Source organism: Alosa sapidissima, chromosome 4 (genome assembly GCF_018492685.1).
Source record: "Alosa sapidissima isolate fAloSap1 chromosome 4, fAloSap1.pri, whole genome shotgun sequence".
Lineage (NCBI taxonomy): Eukaryota > Metazoa > Chordata > Actinopteri > Clupeiformes > Clupeidae > Alosa > Alosa sapidissima.
Window position 1 is genome coordinate 24,623,261 of NC_055960.1, and position 17,917 is coordinate 24,641,177.

Sequence of the window (17,917 nt, forward strand, 5' to 3'; positions counted from 1 at the left end):
TTGTGTATGTGTAAAAAAAAAAAACCTTGACAATCCCTATATGACCACTATGCCAGCTACGCTAGCGGCGGTCTTAATAACATAGGTAACAAAGCTGTTGTTGATTCATGTTTGTTCGTTTATTTTATTGGGGAAGTGATTTGGGTGGTAAGATAAGATGTCCAATTCTTAGAACATATGTGTTATCCTCATATATTTTTGATGCCATTCATTTTTAAAATATACATGATGTTATTGAATGCACAGTGGCTGCTAACAACAAAGATGCCCAGTGAATTATGAATGTGCCGAGAAAATGGAAGAACAGCTTAGAGGAAATGATCCATGTTCACACACATATTTCTGAATCTCCAGTAAACACACACAGAGACACTTTTCTCCATGTACTTACCGTGTGTGTGTGTGTGTGTGTGTGTGTGTGTGTAAAACTAGAACATAGCCTTAGGGACAGATTAACCACACACATTAATCTCTCTGTTTGCAGCACTTTGCAGTCAGGGCCTTAACCAACAAACCTGTACCAAACAGATGCACACAATTAGACCTCAGCTGAATGAGCTGAGACGCTCCGTCATGTCACAGACACCTCTTGATGCCCACTGCCGACATTAAGAGAATGTGTAGTGGACATTCAGAGCTGTGTGGAAATAGTGGATAGTGGATGACGATGGCGCATCCTTGAGTACCATGTATCATATTTTCTGTGATGCGTGTTTGCACAAAAAATACACACCCAGAGGCAACAAAAGCAAATATCCAATTCATGCATATCAATGTGAATGTGTGTGTGTGTGTGTGTGTGTGTGTGTGCGTGTGTGTGTGTTTCATCTCCAGCTTCTGAGTTTCACAAGAGAATTTTAAGATCCACAAACTAAGTAAACAAACAACTAAAGCAATTTTTTTATGATGGAAATGTGTGCCATCATATTACATTATATAATATAGTAATATGTGACATTACTTCTCAATAACAATGTAATTGGATGTGTCTGTGTGTGTGCGCATGTGCGTGTGTGTGTGTGTGTGTGTCTGACCCACCTACAGGGCCTGCGGGCGGCAGATAACGACCCCACGGCCCCACCGTACGACTCACTGCTGGTGTTCGACTACGAGGGCAGCGGCTCCACGGCCGGCTCGGTCAGCTCGCTGGACACATCCAGCTCCGACGACCAGGACTACGACTACCTCAACGATTGGGGGCCGCGCTTCAAGAAGCTGGCTGACCTCTATGCTGGCGGGGAGGAGGACTGAGGACCCTCCCGTTACCCCACCTACACCCACCACCCACCACACGGACACACACACACACACACACACAATCACACACACACACACACACACACCCAACAGCCCCCCTTACCCCGGCCCAAAATCACCCACTCCAGCCTGGGGGAGAGAAGAGGAGGAAGAAGAGGGGTAGGAGAGGGAGGAGGAGAAGGAGGAGGAGGAGGAGGAGAGCGGAGATGTTTGGGGATTGACACCACCGAGAGGGAGAAATGGACACAGCCAATGGGCTAGCCAGCTAATGTGCTAGCCAGTGTATAGTGCATTGAGCATGTGCTGTAGAATGGCCTATGGTGACCTGCGATTCAGCTCTGGTTTTTCAATCAGTCTTTTTTGTGTGTGGCTTTGAATGTTTTTGTCTTTTTTGACCAGTTTTTCCTCAATTGCAGAGTTAATGGCAACAGAGTGATGGTATATGCTCGCTGAGAGATTTTTTTGAATGTTTTGTTTTGTGCATCTTCCTTTTGTGTGTGGTAAGCTTTATCACTGGAGGGAATCGGGGGTGTAAGACCGTAACACTCCCTCTCTCCCTCCTCGCTCTATCTCTCTTTCAACTTGAATTTGATTGGAGCAGAAGCACTGTCGTTTCTAAAGTGCCTTTTGTGGTGTGTTTTCTACTGGATTCCTGCCATCTCAGGGTCAGTTGCCATCTTCAGAAAACTCTGTTCTCTCTCTTTTTTTTTTTTGCTCTTTCTTTCTGGTGGGTTTTGTTCAACACATCTCCCTTGTTAGTCTCCTCTCTCCAACCCCCCATACATTTGCCTTTTATTGCCCTCTATCTCTTCCTCCCTCGCTCTCTCTCTCTCTCTCTCTCTCTCTCTCTCTCTCTCTCTCTCTCTCTCGCTTGCTCTCTCCTCTCATCGTACTACAGAGCACTCTGTCAGCACCAGAGGAGTTTGACTGAACAAACAAACAAACAAACAAACAAAAACAGTGAAAGACACTGGGAGTGTCCGCTGCTGTGCTAAAGATAAGAGACAGTTCTCTGTGCCGTAACCGACTGGACTGGACCTCCGTCAGGATCCAGCTTTCATTGTCTTAATCACTGGGCTGTCTGATGCCCCCCAACCCCCTCCCCAACTCATCATTGGCTGCTGGAGCTGAAGCGTGAATGGGGATCATGTTTTCTTTTTGGAGTGGGGTGGGGTGGTGGTGGGCCGTTACTTTCACAGACCAAGGCTCCAGCCCAGACTCTTGCCTGCCTTGTTAACTCTTTTTGTCCGAGGGCGGGGGGTGGGGGGGGGGGGGGGGGGTTTATGGGGGACTGGTTGTTGTTTTCTTCTCATGATTTGTAAAGCTAAATTAGGCATGACAAGTAGTGAGAAAGTCAAGATGAACCGAAAAATGGTTAAAACCAAGGGTTGGGGAGGGGGGATCCAGAGAGAATGCGTTTGCCCAAAATGCATTTGTTCTTTCGTCTCGAACATTCCCCTTTTATAGGTTAACTACACTTATCAAAAATGTGCATGATTTCTTACAGGAAAAAAAAACAGTGTTTCTCAACACACCTGTTTTCGTGTGGTCAGAATGTGAGAAGTAGTTGGCGAAGAGTATATACAACTATAATCTGTAAAAAGAAAATGCTGTAAAATACCTATTTTTGAAGTTGGAAAAAAAAAACATTTGCTGCTCTTGAGCTCTTTAATGGGCTGAATGATAATGTTTGCGCCCAATAGTTTTAAGTGTGTGTGTGTGTGTGTGTTTTCACATGTATGTACTCATGTGAGCAATGCCTGGGTGCATCTCCAGGTAGATATGTGTGTATTCTAGTGTGTGTGTGTGTGTGTGTGTGTGTGTGTGTGTGTGTGCGCGCGCATTTGTGTATGCTATGTATAGGGGTACGTATGCTGTGATGTTCGTACATTCGTCTAGACACAATAGGGTTATTTTAAACTTTTTTGTATGCTTTACTATGTTTTTTTTTATTTTGTTGATTAGTTGGCCTAGGTTGGGCTGTGGCTTTGATCTTTTCAGTCTGGTTGTTTTTTAATATCCTCTCCTGGCGAGCCCCACCCTGTGTCCAGTTCAGCCTGTCCTTAGCCCACTCCTGGGAGCGGAGACAGCGGATGGAGCTGACATGCCTGCTTACAACAACACCATCCCTCCGTGTACCTGAATACTTTCCTTCACTAATCTGACTACTGGATATGTGCTTTAGAAAATAAATGAAATCTCTTTTTTGCAAATGGGGTGACTCTTTTTCTTCCTTGTTTGCTTTTCCTTTGCTACTCTCCCCACCCAGTTCCCCACCCGCACCCTTCTCTCTCAGACACACACACAAGGGTACATGGCATAAACGTGTGTCAGAGTACAGTGTGGCTAAACAGGCATGAAGACTGGGAAGGATAAAGCCTTTACTGCACCAACAACTTTGGTCTGCAATCTGTGGACATTGTATGGCTAGGATCCATAAGTCTTATTTTACCCATGCTCTACATTATCCCATGTGAATATCCGTGTGTGAGTATGTGTGTGTGTGTGAGTATGTGTGTGTGTGTGTGTGTTGCCCATTTCCAGACATGCAGCTTCAGTACATGGGCTATCATCCATCTGACCAGTCTAGGGAGAGGACCCATGTCTGTCTCTGTGGTTTCAATTAGTCAGCCAGGACCAAGCCCCTGGGCTTTCTGCCTCTCCTTTGCTGTGTTCATCAATTAGACCCATGATTAATCCCTGAATTTAATCTCATCAGGCACAGCCAGCAATTACACACCCCTGAGAGAGAGGGAGAGAGAGAGAGAGCGAGCACAGAATAGGAGTGGTAGATAGGGAGGCAGAGAGAGAAAGAACCCGAGAGAAAGAGAGTAAGAGACTAAGGGAGAGGGGAGTATGAGAGCGAGAGAGAGAGTAAGAGACAGAACGAGAGAGGGGGGGGGGGGGTCTTGAGTGAATGAGTGGTTGAGTGGTAGAGAATGCAAATGAGTGCAAGTCAGGTGGCAGGAGAAGAGAGCCAAACTCTGACCAACAGGGAATTTGAATATCAGGCGAGCAACTTAGCAGCCAAATGCCTCCGAGTCTCTATGCAATCTGGCAGCTGAAGTGCCGAGCGGAATCCACATTTGACATCCTTAATTGAAAGAGAGGGATTTCAGATAAGTGAGTGGTTAGTTTGTGTAACAGGGAGCTCTATACTATATCCAGAATCTATACTGAATTCATGGAATTTTCATTTGTGTCCACCAGTAACAATATTTTTTTATTATTATTAGGGCTGTCAAAATAACTGATTAATTTCGATTAATTAATTTGAGAAAAAATAACTGATAAAAAAAAATAATGTAGATTAATCGATTCCGTGTGACCTTTGACCCCGAGCCATTCTAGTCAGTAACCATTAGACTGTAAAATGAAGGAGAGAGAAGAAAATGTGCTGCCTAGATCATTGATTAGAACATTTACTTTAAAAAAATGGCCTGATGTTGATAAAAATAAAGTGTTGATTAAAATAAAGCCCTCTGCAATGTCTGCAGCAAAGAATTTGCATATCACCGAAGTTCGTCAACTCTAAAGTTGCACATCAATTTATTTTCATTGTGTCCCCTAGGTTATTTCTGTGGCCTGAAATGCTTTGTATGTGAAAAAAAACTTCTTCCACTTTTTAATTGATTTCCTCATCATATTAAGTCATATCATAGATTATTATGGCCATTATTTGAACAGTGAAAATAATAATAAAATAGTTTTTGAACTTTAATGTCACTAATGCTGCTAATTCAATGATTCATTTGAATTTAAATATTTAAGGTACTATCACAGCAAAAAAATATATATGCGATTAATTTAGATTAATTAATCACAGAGTATGTAATTAATTAGATTATTTTTTTAAATCAAATTAATTTGTTCAACAGCACTGTTAACCATACTCCTCTGTCTGTCATCATTTAAAGCCCGCCCGATGATGGATAAACATTTGTGATTGGTTCCTAAGTTTTCAGTGTTTCGGAAATGGGCTTGAATTTGAGCAAAGACAGATAAAGCTACTGATCAAATTCAAACATGCTCATAGATTCGTCTTCGAGTTCACCCAGGCCATCAGTGACAGTAACTTTGTTAGTATTTCCCTCTGATTAGGTTTTGAGCAGGTTCATACACCTAAACAAAATGATCGTGAGCTTGCTGTCATGATCAATAGCATTGCAGTGAAGCGAAACACTGCAGGTTAAACATTTTTGGGCTAAAAGAAGACATGCTGTGTTCCCTTTTCCCTCTAAATTCAAAGGGCTATTAATTCTTAAGACGCCATTAAGTCCTCTATGGGACTAGCCTCCATTCAAGTTCAAATTGATCACATCCCAAGGGAAATAGCTGCAAGGGCTTTGTGAAAAACACACATGTGCTTCCAACAAAAAAGACAACATTAACAGGAACCTCAGAAAAGAGCAAGTCACACAAATGCAAAGGAATAAAAAGGAGACACAACCCTTCTTACTGCTGCCCGGGAGCTTTAAGACTGTGTCCCGGGGCCATAAACACATACTGGAGAGTGACTATGAATATCAATGCTGTTGTTTGCTTTCCTAAACAAATGCTTTTTCCACACAATATTGCATTTTTCTCTTACTTCTCTCATGAAGCCAAAGGAAATGAGCGGATGCAGAGATAGTTCAGCTCAGCTGCCACTTCCATTTACATAGTGGATAAGAGACACAAACTCTGACTCCGATCATAACTGCTTGGCTAGGCAGCAAGTAACTAATTCCATAAAAGCCAGAGCTGGATGCTATCAAATGGTAAAATAAATCAACAACATGGCTTCAGCAACCTTGATGTTTTGTATTAACACATACTTCTGTGGTATTTTCATAGAACGGGAGAGCATATGTAGTCTGTAGTCATTTTTTAATAAGATTTATGTTCAATTTCACTAAATTCTTCAAAGGAAAGATAGCAGTGGGCTGAGATGAAGCTGTAAAGTTGAAAAATATGCCTTTAATCATTCAGTGGTATCACACTGCCATGACTGCTTTTTTGCCCAGCGTCAGCCCACCACCTCAGTGCGGTGTAAATAAAGTGGGCCTTTTTTGAGATGGTGGAGCACAGGATTCATTTCCTGCTGCCAACGAAGGCGAAAATCTCAGGGGCTATCAGCTGGAACAATCCAATTTGGAAATGACTCGCTCGCTCACTCGCCTGGCCGTATATGGTGCACGCGTGCCATCCGACTAGGTCAGTGGAGTGAAGTGTGTGAGTGTGTGTGTGTGTGTGATGGGGGGGGGGGGGGGGTAGGGGTTAATTGACTGTTTACCATTTTAGTGTTGATGAAACGAGGTGCAGTGAAATTTCCCCTGGACTGGCTCTATTTTTGCGCTGAGCCAGCAGAAGACCAACACGTGGCACGCCACGGCCAGGCTGCAAATTAGATCAGCTGAGCCGGGCTGGAGTGGAGGACCTGCAGCTGTGTGGCCAAGGTGCTCCTCACGGGCTAGCCTCACCCTCTGAATAACAGAGCCGAAAATGACCACTCTGTGTGCATGCAAGTACCGTATGCATGCATTAGAATCATTCTGAACAAAAGACATGTGTTTCAGATGCCTGTGTGAGTTTGTGTTCGGTGCAGTTCTCTGGTGTGCTGTCTTCACGTGCAATCTAGTGCAGCCATGGAATGCAATGGAAGATGGTGCGCTAGCTAGGTAGGATATGGAACAGCATGACTAGGACGTTTCTGACAGCTTAAACAAGTCAAGTCAAGTCAAGTTTATTTATATAACGCATTTCATACACAGAGGTCATTCAATGTGCTTTACATAAACAAAACCAAACAATAATAACAAATAAAAGCATAGAAGGGCAATATAGTCAAAGAATAGTTCAAAAGGTAAAGATCATAATAAAAAGAAAACATAAAATACTTCAGGTAAAATCATTTAAAAATAGAGAATGATTAAAAAGAGAGAATGATTAAACAACAATGTGCCAATACTGTGGATAATAAAACTCAAAGTACCATTCTGTATTATGCTGGTAAGTTTGTATGCATGTGTGATCTAGATGCAGGCAAATTCATTCTAATCTGAAGACCTAAATGGGTGTGTGTGGATGGGTGGGTGGTTCTCCACATGCCGACCACATACAGCAGTTTAGCTGTTTCAGCACATTCCCATCCAGAATAAGCTGAGCAGGGCGGGCGAGGGAATAAAGGAGAGGTAGAGGAGGTTCACTCCAGTGATGCATCTGTGATGTGCTTGCCTGCTTTCCTCCCACCCAGCACATGTGCAGCTCATCCATCTTACCAAACGGAAGTGTGGATGACAAAAAAATACGCTGGTGCGACTAACGGATGGAAGTTTTCAGTCGTAATTAGTGGAAAGGTTTATTTTTCTCAGGTGTTTCCATGAAGAGTGAAAAAGGTACAAAACAAAGAAGCATCCACCTGCCAACTGTCATTATTACCACAATCAACAATGTTCAGATAACAATCACCTGTGTGTGTTTTTCTGAAAAACGTGTCAGCATGTCTATAGGCTGTGTGTGTGTGTGTGTGTGTGTGTGTGTGTGTGCCAGTCTAAGTGTGAGGGATTTCATTGGGTTCAGTCATTCACACACACACACACCCTCATCCAAAGCCTAACCTCATACTGGTGAGGAGCTAGGCTGACAGTTCCATCTATAGGTTATTTTAGTCAGGGGCTCAGGGGCTTTCTTTATCACGGCCCCACTGTGCACGCAACATGCGGCAGCCAGCTTCATTACCAGGCTATTAACTATCAGGCTAACTATCACCTGAGGGTAGTCAATAATGTTGGACAGAATTCTTGGTCTCTGCTTAAGTGACAGTCTGTCCTCATGGGGGTTATAAGAGAACGGTAGAACTGACTAAGCAATCAGTCAACCGATAAGAGCAACTCACCCTACCTCTCTAACCTCCCAGCAAACTTGTGTGTGTGTGCGTGTGTGTGTCTGTGTGCGTTTCTGTGTCTGTGCGTGTCAACTGTGCCGTTGCACCCTTGCTCAACACTGCTAAAGATCCAGTGTCTGCAGTCCTTAATTTCTCAAGTGATCAAAGGCCTATTACGGTTAAGTAGATTTGTTCATGTTATTGCAGGGACAGTTTAATGGGTTGCCTACTACATACATGACAAACATGATTAAGGGTTTCTCAATACCTCTTAAAGGAACTCCACTAGCCTGACGAGCCAGACCCACATTAAAATGTAGCCCTGGAAGCAAATGTAATTTGCTGCCGCTAGGGTGCGTCTAGATTTCTAGGCTAGAACTCCACAACTTTTTAAGAAATTAGCTTATTTGCCACCTACGTCGGAGTTAGAAATGAGGATACACCCCTCTTTTCTCTGTGTGTAATAACTAGTCTGACACTTTTAGCCTAGCTTAGCATAATTTACTGGAAGTGGGTTACACCCATAGACAGTAAAAGAAAGGTTACACCAGTTAGCATCTCCCCTTTGGAAGTTTGACACAGTAGGAAACGTCACTTGAAAATCCATAACTGACAACCAGTTGGTCATAACTGACCAATTAACTTACCATAGCGTTAAGCAGTCTTCATGAGGTGCCTCGTGATGCTGGTGATGTCTGGCCATTTCACCTCCATTAGTACAAGAAGTACATTGTTCCATGAACAGTTTATGTTTTGTGAAGGTAATGTTGATGTCAGCTAGCTAGGTGGCTAACATCAGATCCAAACAGCTTGTAAATGCACTTCAATAAAGCTGTGTAAAGAAAGGATCCAGTATTTTATTTTGGAATTATTACATGCATGTTGTTTTTGTGTAGTCTCCAACGTAGTAGGCCTAGATGGTAGTGTCTTTGTGAGATCACTGTGCTACCAATCTCTTAGAAAAAACGAGGAGCCGCACAAACGAGGTGTAGTGAACATTGAATCTGTCAGGGGCAAAAGGAACAAGTGCGCCGAAATAGCTATTGTTTACAACAGTCTTTTTGAAGGGGGTGCGTTGGCCAAATAATATTAAAAAGATTCAACACAAATGGTTTGTCAACAAAAACGTTGTCTAGAGTATGCATCAATAATTGACAAAAACGCTACCTACCCTGTTTTTCGTGCTAAACGTCACTGAAGCCTAGTTGATTGAAGGATGACATCTTACTTGCAACAGTGTCGATGTCTGAGACCTGGGCGATGTTTGAGCATCTTGCAATGTTAATAACAAATGCACCTTCCTGTGTAGACTACAGTAAGGAGCCAAACTTGTGAAAGTTAGGTGTGTTTTATGGGGAAATGTTTTGGATATCATAGAAATGATGGTCATATGAAGGACAGATATACACACGAGGCATTTAATCAATGATATACCAGCTTGGCTTTTTATGTAAGCTTGCCTTTTATGTAGGTACATTGTAAAAGGCAATCTTGCATAAAAAGCCAAGCTGGTATATCATTGATTAAATGCCTTGTGTGTATGTGTCCTTCATATGACCATAATTTGTATGATATCTAAAACGTTTCCCCATAGAAACACACATAAGTAGCAAATTGTTGCAACACTATGGAAGACAAAGCTCTTATTTCTTTCCCAAAAGTTTTAGTTGTTGTTCCACGAGTTAAGGTTCAGAAACTTTTGCTAATATGTTCCACTCACCGTGCTATTACTAACACTACTTCGGCCAGCAAGACTGCGGGGATATGCTGTTTTGTGTGTTTATAGAGGACTCTAATCACATTGTTGCACATGCCACGCACTCAGGTAAACGTAACCTAACCAGTTGGTCATTAAAAAAACAAAAACATCGGGACGCTGCAGAGTGAAATCCACATTATATATGCCCTATAAAAGGTTAGTGTCAAAGTAACAAGTAAACAAGAAACATATTTTATTGAAAAACTTGTGGACATCATAGAAATACACAACATGGAACAATACATGAACACCCAAAATGAACACAATGAACAAACTATAAACCAATTATATATATATATATATGTATATGTACACCCGGTGCCACCTGTGGAGAGCAGGCTCACAGCAAGCCATGAGGTCCTTGCTGCCAGGAGAGATGAGACCCAGCAGTGGTTGGCAGGGAGGATCCTCACGGGAACGTGGCAAACCGCAGATATGCGGCAGGGGCTGGAGCCAGAAGTGCTCCACCACTACGTGGATCTCTGGTAGGTCAAGGTCTCCCACTGCAGCATCGTTATGATACATCTGGGTGCAAGCCTAGATTGTCAGGTGGTTGATCCTTAGCAGGTTCCCTACTTTGTACTAATGGAGGTGAAATGGCCAGACATCACCAGCATCACGAGGCACCTCACATCAAGTTCGTTGGGGGGAAACCTCAACTAAAAATGAGTCACCGGAATTTCACCCAGGTGCAAGGTCAGCTTGCGGTCACTGGCCTTCCCTGGTGTGACAGTCACTGACACCAAGTCAGACATTTCCGTGTAGAGGAGAGGATTTGGTGAGACGAGTCCTTCATTGAAGTTCTGAAAGACAAATTAGATATTTTTTATCGTTCCACATTTATGGACGTATTTCTTCAATAGTATATGTGTGTGTGTGTGCATGCGTGCGTGCTTTGTTCAATTTTCAATTTGTCTGTTTTACAATTATTCTGTTGATCAGCATGTGGGCGTGCATGTGTGTGTGACATATTTCTCGATGTATTTTCTTGATTTCGGATTCAGTGATTATTACTAACAACTTAGCATGTGGGAGTGTATGGGTGCGTGCATATGCATATATAAGAGCAGGGAAGTGAAAATACTCACGTGACAACACCAGCACCTCCAGTTCCACTATCCTCGTGTGAGCTGCATCCAATGCACCTACCTGATGTAAACAAATAGACAAGTAGAGAAAAAGTAGAGAAATAATGAAACAGATCACAGCACCTCTTTAAACTCAGTCCATTTCAAGAATAGCTTATTTTCCTGATGCTGACATCCTGCTAAACTGTAAACAACAATGCTTATTAATTAATTACAGTACACTACAATTACTGTAGTGTGCAATGATGACATACTGTAGTAAGTTATGAATGCTGTTACACAAAATAACATCACAATAATCTGTGTTTCAGTAAAAGGTGTATGAAATATAAATGTATGAAATAATCTCTCGTTTAGTTTAAAACAGACACACTAACACAATTTGCTGTCTAAACCTAGCTAACATTACTATCTATATCTTTGCTTTGTTACCTAGGGCTATTGGCTCTGTGCACTAGGTAGAGACAAACTCCACGTAGTGCATGTAGGCGGGTGGAAGCTAAAATCACGTAAATATCTACTTGAAACAGAGCAGACTGGCACACAGCAGTGCTCCTTGGAGCTGCCCACGGGTTTAAGAAGCGTAAAACACTTACAGCAACTGAAGCATTCATCTTTAGGTGTTTTTTAAAAGCGATTACAACGAGCGAGAAGCGTGTGCCGTTCACCCACCATAACACAAACACGAAGTTCGTCTTTCATATCATGCCGTAGGCTGGTGTATTTAGGAAAAAGGTGGAAGCTAAATTTGTGTTTAAATATCAACTTGAAACCGAGCAGACTGGCACACATCAGTGCTAATCAGTCACCCATGGTTTTAAGAAGCTTAACACTTGCACATTGTAATGTTATTTCTTACGTTTTTGGTACAATTTAAGTACTCATTATCTAGTGCACAGAGCCAGTAAAATCCTCCAAATAAACATAATGTATATGCAAATGTACACCTGGCTGTTTATCTCTTGGGTTGTGTCAGAGACCCATGAAAAACAAAAGGTACCGCGTCTTGTTTAACTCTGGTTTGTTAAAACTACTTTTGGTGTTTTGTACAGGTCACTGCTATGGAAATGCATACTAGAAACGACTGTGCTATTAGAGACGTTAAACAGTGGGCCTTCCTCTCTCCTGATGGCTTGAATCCATTTTCTTCGATGGTCCACATTGCGGGGAAAATTATGAAAGCTCAAATATGTTTGTTTTTATCTGCTGTTGGTACACAGAGGTACATAATACCGCCTTGTGCAAATCATCTGTGCAATTGCCATTCACCGGGAACGGTGTTCCGAATGACCGGAAGTAGCGATCCGTCTTAACGTAGCAAAACGGAAGAGACGCCATTTTTAGATGAGATAGGCTTAACTGGCTTAACATATTTTCGTAATAACGGAACGTGATGTAAACCGCGTGGTGATAACCTTTTGTCTGGATAACTGGTGTTGTGCTTCTACTCACATGAAGAGCTGGCTGTAAGTGTCAATGCTAACCAGGCTAATAAACAAACCATGCTACCGTGAGTAACGTTAGACATTCTCTGGTAATGTCGAAGGGTAAAGTCACGTGACTTCTTTTGTAGTTCGTTTATAGAGCTGGTAAGTCCCGCCCTTTCCGCTGGACCTCTAGATTGAAAAATCGACAATGCAAGTGAATGTGAGAAAATAATTATTTTCTGGTCCCGTTTCATTTGTGCCATGAATGTGAACATATGTCGTCTGTGAATTTTTAATATAATTTTTCATGTTACGAGTTTGACAGTATATTATATGATTCTTCGGCTATCAGTTGTGGAAAAGACATAACGAGAAAGACTACATGTCGCCTGTGACGTGAGCTAGCTCTAATCGCTAACATTAACTGAGATGCTAGTTTTTGTAACGGCAGGAATAAACACACATGGTAACAAAAATATTTGAAACATGTCTAGCTTCACTCAACACATTAACACTATGATATAGTGTGATTGTAAAGTTGTATGGTTCACTGTGTTCAAAGTCGATCTTAATAACCCTCTACATCTCGACCAACTGATGGTTGTTATGGGAAACTAGTGATCTGTCGTCTAGCGGAAAGTTGTAGTCCACAAAGTGCTCTCACACAAAGTTTAACCGCATCAAACTTCTACCCGCTCAATTGTAGCATTCTTTACACGAAAATTTATATTAAAAATTCACAGACAACATATGTTCACATTCATGGCACAAATCAAACGGGACCAGAAAATAATTATTTTCTCACATTCACTTGCATTGACGATTTTTCAATCTACAGGTCCAGCGGAAAGGGCGGGACTTACCAGCTCTATAGAGTGGTGAAGTCCCGCCCCTTCCGTTTGCCTCCATGGGACCTATCTTTCAAAAAAATTTGAACGGCAGTCTATGGCGAAAAAGAAATTATTTTCTGGTCCCGGTTGACTTGTGCCTGAATTACCCATATGATGCTTGTCAATTTTAAAGACAATTTTTCATGTAAAGACATTTGCAGTTTGTTTCGTAACTATTGAATTACAACATTGTGAAAGATCGTAATTCCAACGACTACAAACCCATCAGTCGCGCTAGTGACGTTAGCTCATTCACAGCCACACTAGATTGTACAAGCATACCAGCAACAGGTCTTAATTGGGCTTTCCTTGCCCAAGAAAATACCATGAGTCAGAGGATTAAACACATCAGGTAACTTGTATTCGTCCATAGACTGTACATTACATACTGTTAAGTGACATAGCAGGCAGCAAGATGCAACCGTTAACTAGCATAACAGCTCTTATCGTTTCATTACGTTGGTGACGTACATCGTTCGAGACGAGAGATGTAGTCCACTGAGTGGATTCGCACAAAACCAGCATAACTTTTGAAGTCTATCGAACAACAGTACTTTCTTGACATGAAAAATTATCTTTTAAATTCACACACATCATATGTGAAATTTGTGGCACAATTCAAACTGGACCAAAAAATTATTGTTATCTCTCCATTAACTCCCGTTCATAATTTTTTGAAAGATAGGTCCCATGGACCGGAAGTAGAAGGGGCGGGACTTCACCACTCTATAGACCTCTCCAGAATAAGTCCCGCCTCCTAACTTCCGTATCCATCCAACCTTCGGTCGTCAAATGTCTATGGGAAATAACATGGCGTTTTACTTAAACGGCACCGAAAATCAAAAAATCCAGTGGAAACTAGATGGCAGAAGTGTGTAGGCCAATCTGCCCAGCAATTGTGAGCCTGTTGAGATCGCTTCTTTAACACCATAAGAGAAAACGTGGTCCATAAAATGTCATTTCAAATACCTAAATCTCATTTCTAATCTCACTGATGTCTAGGTGAAACTAGGGAGATGATAATAAAATATAAAAATCTGTTTTTATTTTAGATACGTATGGTATGTTATCCTAGTATGTAGGTAAGTACTACATTATCTATCCCCTCCGGGAAATTGTAGCAACAATTGGCACGAATCTCAAAAACATGAATTACAAAAAAAGCCCTACACACAACTCGGATGGTTAAGCACTGCTCCATGCAGCTGAGCTGACCTCATTTGACCCTGCATCATCCCTCAGCCCACACAGATGCGGCAGCAGGCCTCCTCTAGTTTCCACTCAACTGCCTCCCAGATCCAGTCCTAATTGGTAGCACATCAATAATTAGTGAGAGGAACAGTAATCAATGCAAATGCACCTCTAACCACCAAGTATATGTTATCATTAGTGGGCTCTGTGTCATCCACATCAAATGGTCTACTGTGTGTGTGTGTGTGTGTGTGTGTGCATGTATTTATGTGTGCATGCATGCCTGTGTGTGTGTGCGTGTGCTATACTGCAGTGGAATATGCTGTTCCACTGATTTAGTATAATTACAGGTTTTCTGAAAACACGCTGCAAAAAAAAAAGTTTTCAGATTTGTGATGCCTTCAGTTGTTTCATTTGATTTCAGTCTACGCTCTAGTTTCTCAGATCCCACTGATTGCTATGATAAATTGCTCCACGTCCATAGTCTAAAAACAATAACTACAGCAATCACTGATTTGAAGTTTTGCCAAACAGCTCAGCATCATCCTATCTGTATACAAATAAAGCAGTCATTGGCTAAGACCTGTCATAAAATGGCCTAGCTACTAGCCAGTGGGGCAGCCGTGGCCTACTGGTTAGGGCTTCGGGCTTGTAACCAAAGTGTTGCCGGTTCGATCCCTGACCAGTAGAAAAAATGTGGGCGGGGGAAGTAGTTGAGTACTGCTCTCCCATGTCCACATCCATGGCTGAAGTGCCCTTGAGCAAGGCACCTAACCCCTCACTGCTCCCCGAGCCCGGCTGTTGCAGGCAGCTCACTGCTCTGGGTTAGTGTGTGCGTCACCTCACTGTGTGCTGTTTGTGTTTCACTAATTCACGGATTGGGATAAATGGCGAGACCAAATTTCCCTCACAGGATCAAAAGAGTATATATACTTATACTCATCCTTAAGTATGCCGACGACTATAGAAGCCCCCCACCCCAGTTGGTGTTGTACATTTAAAGGGCATGAACACCTGTAAGTCATAAAAATCATTTAAAATTTTCCGTTTAAGTGGTTGCCCCAGTATTATCAGTGGTATGAAAAGAATCAGTTCACAAGAGCCCTCAATGACATTAGAATCCAGTAGTTCTGCTGAGGGCACTGGCGCATAATTGAGTATGAATGCCTGCTGGAAACGGCTGTGTTGGTTAAGGCAGCACACTCCTTCACTATGCACAGGCTGCATACTGCTGCTAACAGTGAGATTAATGTGGATAGTTAATCTCTCCTTGAGCCCTCATCCCTGGTCCACACAGAGGGAAGGAGAGGGAGAGAGAGAGAGAGAGAGAGAGAGAGAGAGAGAGAGAGAGAGAAAGGGAGTAGTGGAGGAGGAAAGGAGGTGTGGGGCAAGGGCCGGCATCTTGTTGGTTCCTTTAAGCTGTCAGTGGAGCAGCCTATTAAAAGGTCATCAGGCTATTAACCTCATGCCCATTCCTGTTCCACGGAGAGATGCAAGGTTACGGAATCCTATTCCACGCAGAGTTTATGGACAGCACGGTAGGGTGATCCACACAAAGACCCCTGCTCCTCATTACTGCCAGACAGACTTATCAACCGGGAAACACACACACACACTCAGATCATACTGGTCAGCTTGACATGAGTCAATGTGTAGATATGCATGTAGATGAAGAGTCTATAGGCATGCGTACGTATCAATGAATGCTGCATTTTCTTTTTTTGGTGCGTGCAAATCACGTGCGTGCAAGTTTTAGAATGCAAACAAAATCAGGGTAATTCTGTTATGTTGACCTACAGCTGAGATAGAAGGTACAAATAGAACTACAGTATGCATAGCTGTCTTGTGGATGGAAATCTGGACATTAAATATTAAAGATTAATCCCCAATAAAATGAGTGTGTCTAACAAGACTGTGTGCTGAATATGAATGCATCCAACATTCATGCACTTAACATGGATGAAACAGACTCGGCAGAGCATTTCAAATCTGTCTTGCATTGCTCTCCTTCGAGATGCTTGAGGCCATTCTTATTTTCACCGTGACACACATCATATAAGAAATTGGCAGACATGTGACATTACAAGTAATAATTCCACATGATGGCAAAACATCACAATTTAGTCTAAGGCTTTCCACAAAGGTGAAATTAATTGTTGTTGGATAGACTTCACGGATGAATCATGCATCTCTCGCCATCAACAGATAATCAGATGCATCAAACCACAGGCCCAGAAGGTCCTTCAATATGTCCAGCTGGCAGTGCCCGAACGATATTGGGCACTAGGGCACTAACACGCATGAGCCACTGGGACAGAGGCGTGCCACAGCTCTTTGGCTGTTATTTGGGAATTAACTTACGGAGATAAAACTCCTGCTGTGGTGGCAAGGGGCCCGATGTTATTATCGACGACGAGAGACCATTTCCTTCATACCCTGCTTACAGCCCCACGCCAAGTGGGCGCTGTAGCTAGGCAACAGAGTGGCCGCACCAGCCATTTCATCTTGTACTCGAGAGGGAGCTTATGTGGACTTAAACTCCCAAGGAACTGTGGCAGTCGGCCATTGAGAAGAGAATTACCCAGGAAATCGCTGGCTTGTGTCTACACACGGAGGAGGGCAAGCTTTTCCACAAAGAGCATCTCAGACTCAGAATGGCAGCGTCTGGCACTGCATCCATCTACGGAGTGACTGAAAAGACTTGTCAAATAGTGCTGATCTCCAACATTGGCTCGCAAAGGAGTATGCATGGTTGTCCTTCATAATTGTATACCAGCCAGATCCATTTTTTAGCTTCAGCCAGGAAAAGCCACTCCAAAGGCTACCTTTGGATTATCAATGCTGCCTTCCACCATAACTTAAAAGTTGAAGAAACTTATCTGGTTATAGGCCACTTTGAACACACTGATAAATGCAGAACCCCTTTGAAAGTTCTTTGACCATTGACTGCAGGGCATTTTTTCATTTCTGCCTTCTGGATTCTCTATGAAACAGACTTGTATGAGCACCTCCATGGTGTACAGTAGCCTACTCACCCTGGATTTACCCTTGGCAGAATAGAGTTAATCCTCACACACCAGTCAGTTGATTAAACTTTGAAATGTTGACGTTAGAATTTAAGTTAAAGGCAGACCTTGGATAAAAGAATCAGGAGCTACCGTCCAGACATACATGACTCCTTCAACTAGCCTTCACTTGAGACAAAAAAAGTGATGCCTTTGTAATGACAATGTAAGACCTCTGCCAATCACTACAACATAAATGCCGGAATATTTCGCATAAAAATGGAATGTTTGATCTCATATTCTGAAAAGGTATCCTGCAGGACTAAGTCAGAGCTGAAGGAAATGGTGTGTCAGATGGATTATGGTAATGACTCAAAATCAAATCTCTGCAGCGGCGGCAGCTAGCCAGTCGCTGTCCGCAGGAGCTGGCATTAG

At 42.5% G+C, this 17,917-nt stretch overlaps 1 protein-coding gene across 1 annotated transcript in view; it reads left to right on the plus strand.

The window, feature by feature from the left end:
• Positions 1 to 2,481, plus strand: part of cdh4 (cadherin 4, type 1, R-cadherin (retinal)) — a 230,326-nt gene extending 227,845 nt beyond the window's left edge. The window contains exon 17 of the mRNA XM_042090357.1: positions 1,045 to 2,481. Coding sequence (XP_041946291.1) covers positions 1,045 to 1,251 — 207 coding nt within the window. The 3' untranslated portion in view covers positions 1,252 to 2,481. The remainder of the gene's footprint in view (positions 1 to 1,044) is intronic.
• Positions 2,482 to 17,917: the final 15,436 nt, after the last annotated feature.